Here is a 12220-nt window from a genome sequence, read left to right as displayed (position 1 = left end):
GGTGGTCGCTAATACAATGTGAAAAGTAATCAGAATTCGTGCCAACAAAATCTTTGTGAAAAATAAGCTACATGGCCAAATCATTGATTCCTCCTTTGTCCCCCAACAACAACAACAATCCAGCGAAACTGACATGGACTCTTCCAATAATTGACTATCTTCTCAGACTATAGACTGCACTTCTTGTAAATTATCTTTGGAATGCACGAAGCCTAAACAAACAGATAAATACTTTTCAATCATACATATACTCTGAAAATTATGACGTAATAGCAATCACTGAGACTTGGCTACATGATCACACTTATTCAAAGGAAATTCTTCCCACCAATTATACTAAGAAATGATCATGACAGCAAAGGTGGTGGAGTCATACTAGCTTTTAAAGATTCACTTAATGCTAAACAACTAACCTCCTCAAACAACCTTGAAATTCTATCCGTTGAGGTTGACTCAAACTTGGTATTGTGTTTTATTTATCGCCCTCATAATGCTGATGGCCAGCACAACTCATTACTGCTGTCCTATCTAAGCTCACTTGACTCAACAAAGAATATTGTAATAATTGGTGACTTGAATCTACCAGATGCAGACTGCAATACATATAGTGGATGTTCTACTATTTCTGATGAATTCACAGAGCTGGCTTTCAACCTTAATCTAACTCAATTTGTAACTGGTCCCTCTCACCGTGCTGGAAACACCTTAGATATAGCTCTAACCTAATTTGATGGACTAAGCCATGTTGACACTTATACAAACCTGCCAGCTAACCTGTCATCTGACCACTACATGATAATCTTTACTATTGAGCACATCACTGAAAAGCATTCACATTTAAGACTAGACTATAATCATGCCAACTGGGAAGACATGAATCAATTTCTTTATGAATATGACTTTACTTTAGCTCTATCATCGAACAACACTGAGTTCATCTGGTCACACATTAAAACAGCCATCAACAGTTCTATAGGCCTGTTCATCCCAATGGTCCCCATTAAAGACACAAATCAACCTAAGTTGTTTAATTTCACTATTCGCCACAAGATAAAATGTTTACGTACACTGAAAAGGAAACACAATAAGCACCCTACTAACAACACAATGCTCAAAATAACTAACCTACAAGAAGAACTGCAATCAATGATTGCTGAAGCTAAATCAGAATTTGAATCCAATCTTGCACTAACCTATGCCCATACTAACAACAACAAAATATTTCAGTACATCTCTAGTATCAAAGGTCATGACCGTCATTCCAATCAGATGTTCTACAACAACAAGAAAGCATCAACTGATTCTGAAAAAGCCCAGCTATTCAACGACTACTTCTACTCTGTATTCTCATCTAGTGATCAGCCAATAAACAACTTCGACACAATACCCAGCTCTGATGATTCACTACATGGCATTGTAATGTCTCAATCTGATGTTTTTGATATCCTTACATCCCTTGATGCAAATAAAGTAAGTGGAATTGATAACATTAGTCCCAAAATATTCAAGTACTGTGTTGCACCACTGCTCCAAGTTATCTGCCACTTGTTCTCCACAAGTTTGCAGAATAACCCCATTCCACAAGAATGGCATACTCATTGCGTGATCCCTATTTATAAAGCTGGGGACAAGTCCTCTGTATCCAACTATCGACCCATTTCCTTACTGTGTATACTCTCCAAAGTTCTAGAAAGAATTGTTTATAACAACATTATTAGACACATACATGGTAAACTTACAGAACATCAATTTGGATTTCTTCCAAATAGATAGACATTGCAACAACTGCTACTATTTACTTCTCGAAGCCAAGTCAGAAGTGGATGTAGTATACATGGATTTCAGAAAAGCATTTGACTCAGTATCCCACAATGGCCTTCTCAATAAGCTCTACTCTATTGGAATAACAGGCAAACTATGGAAGTGGTTTCAAGAATACCTGCTACAAAGATTTCAGTGTGTTAGAATTGGTGACTCATTATCAACCTTCTGTAATGTCCTCTCCGGAGTTCCCCAAGGGAGTGTATTAGGACCCCTTTTGTTTGTCATATTCATTAACGACTTTCCTCAACACATCCAATCTGCATTACCCTTTGTATTTGCTGACGACACCAAATGTCTACTGGCAATCAAAACCACAGAGGATATTGGTAAACTACAAAGCAATGTCAACAATACAGCTATGTGGAACCACTCTACAGACTTATTATTTAATGAAGCCAAATTTGTTCATGTTCGTTTCTGGGCTAAACCACCCTTTGATCTGGGCTAAACCACCCTTTAAACCACCCTTTATAGGGTTTCCATTAACTTACACAGTTAATGGAAACCCTATAAAGCGACTCTTACAACACAAGGATCTTGGTGTCATTTTCTCCTACAATCTCAATTGGACAGACCACTATAAAACTATCACTACTAAAGCATATCAGATTCTAGGCTTGATCAGACGTACATTTAGGGTCAATTGTATAGAAGCTAAAAAGCAACTCTACATTTCCTTGGTTAGATCACAAATAATGTACTGCTCACAAATATGGAGACCTCAACTAATAAGAGATATACGTAACTATCCTGGAACGTGTGCAGCGTAGAGCTACTAAATTCATACTGAATGACTACATCTCATCTTATAAATCAAGGCTACAACAACTAAATTTATTACCGTTAATCTATGAACTGAATGATTTAATGTTTCTGATCAAATCCTTGAACACACCAACAGACAACTTTGACATCAAAAATTTTATCTCTTTTAACACCAACAGCACTAGATCTGGAAGCCACTTAAAACTATGCCATCCAAGGACAGTATGCACCGCTCATCATCATTTCTGTTTCAATCGAATTGTAAGACTACGGAATCATCTATCTGTTATAAACTTATCTTTACCACCTTATGTCATCAAACAAAAGCTCACTAAACATCTATGGGGCCATTTTACAGTTAACTTCAACTCTGATCAATCCTGTTCATCATTCATTTGTTATGTCCATGCCACCGATGCTCAAGACAATCAATCTCCACCAATTTTCTCCCTCTTTAATGACACTGAACTACAAATTCGTAATAAGCACATAGTTACTCTACATAGTTGAGTAATAAGTAGTTGTAATGTAATTAATGTATAGCTGTACATTTCTGGCTGTGGGCACAGGTTGCCCACAGACCTTTGATGTAGGTTCTCCTGCTTCAAAAAGCATTATAAATAAATCAAAATAAAATACCTACCATTTAATCATCAACAAGTACGGTTGAGTATAGACAAACAAGCTTGGTTCATCTTGGTTTACAGGCCGGGGAAAGTAGCAAAAGATTTTGAATGGATTTGTTAATCAGAACAGACTACAGATTCGAGGGAAGATCTGTTGCATTTTATTCCATTGTATATTAGGTGTTACTCAGTTAACCAATCATCACCAATAACGTGTAGAAAATTTTAACGTTCACGAACTATTCCAGACCCTTGTAGCGTGCCGCTTATGATCTCCAATTGATAAGCGGCTGCATGCGTGGAAAGGATCTGGCCACGCTAGACTAGGTTGGTAATGTTGTACTTTTTACTGCTCAAGTCCTCCATTATGTGTATTTGTGGTTCCAGATCTAGACACCATGCATTTCCTGCTCCAGCTAATCTCATACTTGCTGAGTCAAGGTGTCCACTGTTTGTAATCCCCCCTAGTAGGCTTTCTTCACTCTATTCTTTGTTCTGTAGGTTCCTTTTTCTAGCTCTGTAGGTGTAGGTATAGGCAAAACCCTTTTTATAGAACATCTTAGCATAGAGTTACAGTGTGGTGGATGGGTGTGCCATTAGGGCTGGTTCTTTATAAAAAAATTAAGTTGTATGTATGATAATGATTTAACACTTATTCAAAATGGAACTATATTGACATGATATAATTATTATCCTACATCACATTTCTATGCCTGTACTGATACTATAGCCATATTCCATTCCTGTTAATTCAAGATCCATATCATATAGTTTGCACTTTAACACTTGGTGTTTGAGCTGTTATATAAGTGCAGAAGAGAGAACTGTGACATTATAGGAAACTCAATCTTATCCTATACATGTATGACTATATTACTGTAGTCAGTAGCTATGCTTTTTAACTTGAGACTTTGTATTAAAAAGTTTGATAGCTGTTTGTACCATCCTAAAGCAATCAATATTGTATGCACTTGCAATGGACACAGCTATATGTACAGTGACATAAAGCTTACAAACACTGAAAAGGTATAGTCATGCAAAACAAGGTGGAAGGGTGAAATGAAATCTACACAGTGAATGAAGACAAAACCGGTTGTACCGAGCTGAAAATTATTGCAAGTACATACCAAAGCACTAAATGTGGTGGTGTTTGCCCTAGTCAGTGAACATGTTACACATTCAAGTAGGGTGATGGAATGTCACCTGTGCATGTCCAGTTTTATTGCCCATAATATAGTTACACTATTTTAGTGTACAAAGCAAACATACTAAAAAGCATGTGTACAGCACTGAACCATGTAAGCTGTAGCTTTTGCACTAAAGGAATACTTACAGTTCCCTATGCCCTATGACTAATAATGTCATCATCTTTCACTTGTATGCTACCATAAAAGTACTTGGTAAAAATGTTGGTATTTAGCTATAGTTACACATGTAACATGAAAAAGTACACATAACTATGTTGCTTCGGAATAGAAGGAAAAGAAGGTGCATCAAAAAGTATACTTGTAGCCAAAAGCAAAAAAAATAATTAAAAGTTGCTTCATCTAGGACTTCAACTCACTACCTGACAGTTATGAAGCATACACCCTACCCAATTAACCAAACAACACTTGCAGTTAGAGGATGATTAAAACCTGGTTGACTTGTAAAGGCATTTGTAAGTTGAATGGCTTAGGTGTTTACTTGCTGTTCATCATGCAGTTTGTACAAAAATTCCAGTGAGTTTTGCTCTACACTATAGCCCTGCATTCAACATGCTGTAGCGGCAAACGGCAGCAGTTAGAAACATCTTTTACAAACTTGATGATGAGCACTTCGTGAAGCAAAAAAAACTGCTTTGATACGTGCAATGGTTAGCAAGATAGCTGAGTGACCCGAATGGAATGCAGATAATTGCATTTTCAACTTTATATATAGGCTAGCATTGTTACCTGCCCTACGTGCAATGCCATTTCTCCAATAAATAAATTTTTTAAATGGGAACAAAGCTATCAATATGCAGTGCTAATTTCATGTACAGTAGTATAATGTATAGCATATGTATGGTACCTGTCCTGGCTATCAATAACTTATAGTGACAAAAACACACATTAAGTTATATGTATGATAATGACTTAAATTCTTATTCAAAATGGAACTATGATAGGTCACATTTCTATAATCTGCCTAACTTGTGTTCCTTGTACTGATGCTATAGTCACATCCCACAGCTATTATGTACAGTGACACAAAGCTCATGAAATCTACACAGTGAAAAAAAGTCGTAGCTAAAAAAGTTGCCAAAGCGAAAAAAAATCTGCTCCATGTGTGTACTCACTACATGGCAGTTATGAAGCATACGCCCTACCCATTTAACCAAACTGCCTACATTTGTGGTTTGTGAGTAAAACCTGGTTATAAAGGTGTGCGTAAGTTGAATGGCTTAGGTGTTTACTTGCAGTTCACCATGTGGTTTGTACAAAAATTCCAATGAGTTTTGCTCTATAGCTATGAATTCAACACGTTGTAGACGGCAAACGGAAATAGCTAGAATCGTCTTTTGATAAACTTGCTGAAGTTAGATGATGAGCGCTTCGTGAGACACAAAAACCGCTTCGATACTTCCAGTGGTTGGCGAGATAAATGAGTGACCCGAATGGAATGTAAGTAATTAAATTTTCAGCTTTATAGGTATAAAATATAGATTGCCAGATTTTTTTTGTTACAGACCGTAAGGCAACGAATTTGATGTGGCACCGTGTCTCAAAATAGCAGCTATACTTTTATACTCAGTCCACTTCAACTAAATCTTTTGTTTCTCGGACTGAAACTAGTTGAAAAGTGGGTCGGTAGGTAGGTATAAATAAATTAATAATAGGTGGTAATTTTTTAAACTGAAGTTATGGCAACACGTGTATAGATCATGTGCGCGCCAAGGCGTGGCACTTTATTACATCATCAAAATAACGCATCCGCCATTTTTGAGGGCAAAAACATACGCATTCTATGCTTACGAATTTTTTTTAATGCTAATACGAAGGAATCGTGCTAAAAGATAGAGGAGTAGCACTGTACTGGTATAAAGTAAGCTACTGGGTAAAAGTGAATAACACATGGTGAGATATTCCGCCTAGGGATGGTTTTTGCAATAGAACGCTCGATACTTTTGGCTTGCCCTCACCTTTCTCGTAAACTATCGTGAAACTTAAAGCCGTAGCAACTGTTAATTCCCCCCCCCCCCCCCCCCCCCCCCTTTAAGTAATCAAGTAAGTAAACTTTGTAGCTAATTACTACTAGAGTCAACTATCAATTAACGGGCACTATGGTTTTCGAACAGCTGCCACTCCCTTCATAGAAATCCAACAGCTTAGGTTATTATACTACAAAGTAGCCTACACTAAGCAGCAAGTATCCTCCAATAATCAGGTATGTAAGATTAATAGCGTGAGTGCTGCAGCTAATAGTATGCAAGGTCCGATAAATTCCAGGTTCGAACAAAACCATCCATTTACGAACATTGCGTTTTACTACCAGAAAACAATGCCCAATTTTTAAAAAAAATTAGTTATGATATACCTGTGTTCATTAGCTACCAATGACCAGAAAATGGTTTCGATATCTGTAGCATAGAGAGAGTACGAGCCTTACTATATTCGGCGGTATTTTCGAACGCCATAATTTTTTGTTTAATCATGCCCACCAGTAGATTTTATACTTCTGCAAGAATTTCACCAGTGCTAAAGCAGTAAATAAACACCTTGCATGTATAGAACTGTACTGTGAAGTTGATATCAAGAATATTTTCGTTGTTACACTGCATTTTCAGCTCCTACACGAAGGAGATGCAAAAAAGTGAAAAATGAAGTAAGGAGAAGCAACCTCCTGACCATCCCTATATGTTAGTCTAGGTGGCCCACTACAAATATCATCATTAAAAATGGGGGCTTTCTTTTTTCTACCTTATATGGGCGCAAAAAGATGTACGCTTTGTCGAAATTTTGCTACTTTATGCACCCATATAAGGTAGATAAAGCAACGCCCTTAAAATTTTATGGTTGCATTTTTGGTGGGCCACCTAGACTAACATATAGTGATGGTCAGGAGGTTGCTTCTCCTTACTTCATTTTTTCACTTTTTTGCATCTCCTTCATGTAGGAGCTGAAAATTTGTATTTGTATTTGAAGGATAAACACTGCCTGTACACCCATCAAAAAAAATTAATTATGTACTTAGCTATTCTAATTACTATACAAAATCAAATAAGCAATTACTGTAGTGTCTGTCCAGCAGTGCTTTAAAATCATTAACAGAAGGAGAATCAACAATAGATTGGGGTAATGAAAATGCAGTGTAATAACGAAAATATCCTTGATATCAACTTCACAGTACAGTTCTATACATGCAAGGTGTTTATTTACTGGTTTCTGTACTTTAGCACTGGTGCATTTCTTGTAGAAGCATAAAATCTACTGGTGGGCATGGCTAAATAAAAATTAATGGCGTTTGAAAATACCGCCAAATATAGTAAGGCTCGTACTCCCTCTATGCTACAGATATCGAAACCATTTTCTGGTCATTGGTAGCTAATGAACACAGGTATATTATAAATAAATTAGAAAAAAAATGGGCATTGTTTTCTGGTCGTAAATGCAATGTTCGTAAATGGATGGTTTTGTTCGAACCTGGAATTTATCGGACCTTGCATACTATTAGCTGCAGCTCTCACGCTATTAATCCTACACACCTGATTATTGGAGGATAATTGCTGCTTAGTGTAGGCTACTTTGTGGTGTAATAACCTAAGCTGTTGGATTTCCATGAAGTGAGTGGAAGCTGTTTGAAAACCATAGTGCCCGATAATTGATAGTTGACTCTACAATTAGCTTCTGGCCACTGACACAGGATGTCAGTGGACCATCAGTGTGCTGCCACGTGTGCCGATTCTATCATACCAACATCTGCAACTTGTATGTATGTATGTATATGTACACTGTAAAGTTCATTATTATTATTATAACTTTTTCCGGTTTTTGCCAGACCACGCCTTGGAAGGCAAAAGGTCTGTAAACTAGGGTGTTCAATAACAAACTATTAGTTATGGTTAGTACATCTAAATGACCAAACGTCTATTTATAGTCTGCCTTTACAACTCTTCTTGCAATAACCAAGCTCGCCCCATGCATGAGATATGGATGGCCAACAACACATTGACGCCACAAACTCTCGTGATTGAACACGTCCACAAACTCTCGTGATCGAACACGTCCACAAACTCTCGTGATCGAACACGTGATCTTTAAAAATGAACAAAAACATTTCATTTGCAAATTTTATGGGTCGGTCGGGTCCAAGAAACAAGAACATGTAAATCCGCCACTACGGTTATTTGCTGATGACTGTTTACTTTACAGAATTATCATCACCAAGGAGGATGCCATTCAACTTCAGCATGATCTTGATCAATTACACGAATGGGCAACTAAGTGGCAATTAAGTTTCAATGTAACCAAATGTACTATTATGCGGTTTACCAGATCATTATCATCAATCATTTGAATCATTTAAACTCTAATAACATTCTCATTGATACCCAGCACGGCTTCAGATCCCAGCACTCTTGTGTTACCCAACTTATTTCACTGATAGAAGACTTGTCATATGCTCTAGACCAACAGAAACAAACCGATGTCATTCTCCTTGACTTTGCTAAAGCGTTTGATAGTGTCCCACATCAAAGACTATTAGTTAAATTAAGACACTATGGTATCAACGATCACATCTGTCAGTGGGTCAATACTTGGCTGACCAGAAGGTCACAGCAAGTAGCTTTGGACGGTACTTTTTCTGACTCGATAGCTGTTCACTCAGGAGTCCCTCAAGGTAGAGATTTCCAACCAAATTAAAAATTTTACATTCCTTAAATTCTTTGGTATGGCAAATATTGTGCTATCTATTAGAATCATTTTAGTGCAAACCGCACCTCAATCGGTGGCTCCTGCCAAAAGATACATGCAAAAGAAGTCAGCAGAGTGGTGATTTTTGTGTACGACATTTTTAGGACTTTTCTGTACATTAGCATGGCACCAAGCACAATATCCAAAGTGCCATAAATTTGACTGTGAATCTCCTAGTGACATGAAATTTTCACCACATAAACCACTTAATGTAGTAAAATGCATGAGCTAGGTAAGACCTCTCAAGGGTGACCACTCTTTGTAGAATGATCACCTGTAATATTTAATGTTTGAGTCAGTAATTTGCTAAGAATAGCATGAGTTCTGTAAGTATAGGTGTACCCCACACGTATTTACAGATGATTAACTAGTGACATTGTATTACAGAGTGACCTTTGACATTACAGGGCACAATTAACAATTACTTTGCAAAAATAACAATTGGATTCTGACATATATGACCACCACTCTTCAATATTATTGTAAGGCAGCAATTTTTTGATACTACTTCACTTTATTTGCCACACCAAAAGTACAGAAGATAGTAATTATTATATAATATGATGACATCATTGTACAACAAAGAGAAACAATAAACTGTCTCTGACTAGAATTACAGTCATGCAGCTGCAACAAAATGGACAATAACAGTAGCGTGCACATCAGAACATCACAACAGGTAGTTGTGAAGCCTTACAAGGTTGGTATCAATTGCCAAACACTGCTTTTTCAAACGTTACGCATCACCTTGCATGCTATAAAGCAATTCCGCGCAACACAACAAATTGCTCACTTTCAAACTATACTTGGATTGATGTGGATGGATGTCTTGAACGCCAGGATGGTTGCAACGCAGAATTCTGAAGTCTCCTAGTTGGTACTGCACCCTTTCACAAGACAAATTTTCGTCGTTGACCACCACAAAACATTTTTTCATCAGAAAACCGATGCCAAAATCAGAATCAGCGTACCTACTTTGCCTAGGATCACTTCTTTCAGCCTTACAGGTCACAGAAACGCGCGGAAACTCGATAACATTTGACTACAAGTGGTGCCGTAAAATCCCGTGTTTTCCCATACATTACGTCGTACAGAATTTTTGTATGGGCTCCCATTGGGGAATTTTATTTCTCAAACTTTGATTTCGCGTATTTCAATAAATACTGGATGAAATTCAATTCGGTAAAGTGCATTGCGAAGTACGAAGCATTGGCTACTACATACTAGAACAGCAGCTCGTGAGACACTTGTTGAAGGGGTGCAATTTGATTAGCAAACATATATGTGAAAAATCGGTAGGTTGGAAATCTCTACTCAAGGGACGGTCCTCGGCCCTTTGATTTTTCTTCTATACATTAATGATATAACAGAACATGTAAATTCGCCACTACGGTTATTTGCTGATGACTGTTTACAGAATTATCACCACCAAGGAGGATGCCATTCAACTTCAGCATGATCTTGATCAACTACACGAATGGGCAACTAAGTGGCAATTAAGATTCAATGTAACCAAATGTACTATTATGCGGTTTACCAGATCATTATCACCAATCATTTTCAACTACAAGCTAAACAATCACAACTTGGGTACATCAAACCAACACTCCTACCTTGGTGTTATATTGGATAACAAACTATCATGGTCTCCACATATTAGTAATATAGCTGCTAAAGCCAATAGAACATTAAACTTCTTGAAACGAAATCTGAGTTGCTGCTCGTCTAACATCAAAGCAACAGCCTACCTTACGAGAGTACGACCATCAATGGAATACGCTGCAGTCATCTGGGACCCATACCACCATAACAATATTCAACAGCTAGAGAAAGTACAGCGTAGGGCAGCTAGATGGGTCCTAAATGATTTCAATCGATTCAGCTCAGTCACAGCTATGTTACAGCATCTTTCTTGGCCAAACCTTCAGCTGAGACATAAAATATCCAGATTACAAGCACTTTTTAAAATTATACATCAATATTATTCACTGTCAATTCCTCCTCATTTTATTTCAATGACAAGATCCACCAGACTATATCACCCACATCGTTTTATTCTACCAAACTCATCCACCTATTCATACCAACAGAGCCTTTTCTCCAGATCAATTAAGGATTGGAACAACTTACCATCTTCCATCATTGAGAGTAACAATATTGACTCTTTCAGCGAAACTGCAAACATTGTATGGAACTCAATAACTGTAATCTTTGTAACTGCGTAGCTAGCTAATTTCATTTATGATTGCTTTTTTTTCCTGAGCATATCAGCTGTGCTGTCTGCTCAGTAACAATAATAATAATAATAATAACTTTAGTTGAAGTGACCTCTACGTCCACAGAAAACTTTGTACGGATTTTTACAAAATTTGTCATTTATCCGCTTAGGAGTCTAGCTACTAACGCCTTAACTGTCTGTGCACAGGCCCGTGTCCAAGAATGGTCGATTTTTCTCACACTGAACTAGCTAGCTATAACTTTTTTCATTATTAGGAAGCAATGACTCCGGCTTACCTGGTATGCGCTAGTATATTGATCATCATCCATCCTATGGCCGCTGGTATAGTGACAGGGTCTATAGCGATTTCTGCTTGTTCAATAATATTCTAATTTCCACACTCGATCTCGGGATCGATCACCAGTGACATGAGCCGGTCAAAATCGTACGACATTCCAGACTATATTGGAATAGCCTAGCCCATAGTTAAATAAACAGCATCATTTATAGTCTCTTTCAAGTGTTTCCGGTGGGTAGCTAGTGGTCTGGCTGCCAGGCGAGGATCAGGCAGGTTTAGACATGAAGCTCAGTATGTTTATTTAAGGTAATGGACCTTATTCGCAATGATAGGGTCCGCAATCCGAAAAATCAACTTTTACAAATTGATCCACCTACCATTGTGGGATGTTCATTGTGGTATCCCATTGCTAGATCCACCATGAAACCGGAGGCCTGATTGTTGTCTTCACAGAAATATCGATTTTAGTATTTCGTGAGATGCAAAAATTATTTTTTAAATTTCGTGCTCCACACAAAGAACAGGACAAAACTTGCTGCTTAGCTAGATATTA

The 12220-nt window shown here is 37.6% G+C and overlaps 1 protein-coding gene across 1 annotated transcript in view; it reads right to left on the bottom strand.

Annotated features, from left to right (window-relative positions):
- The window catches only part of LOC136264636 (deoxynucleoside triphosphate triphosphohydrolase SAMHD1-like), a 116752-nt gene extending 104930 nt beyond the window's left edge, over positions 1–11822 (bottom strand). Inside the window, exon 1 of the mRNA XM_066059414.1 lies at positions 11666–11822. Coding sequence (XP_065915486.1) covers positions 11666–11698 — 33 coding nt within the window. The 5' untranslated portion in view covers positions 11699–11822. The remainder of the gene's footprint in view (positions 1–11665) is intronic.
- Positions 11823–12220: the final 398 nt, after the last annotated feature.

The sequence above is a fragment of the Dysidea avara genome, chromosome 8, assembly GCF_963678975.1.
Source record: "Dysidea avara chromosome 8, odDysAvar1.4, whole genome shotgun sequence".
Taxonomy (NCBI): Eukaryota; Metazoa; Porifera; class Demospongiae; order Dictyoceratida; family Dysideidae; genus Dysidea; species Dysidea avara.
The sequence above is the reverse complement of the archived record's forward strand: the minus strand, read 5'-3'. Positions and strand labels throughout refer to the sequence as shown.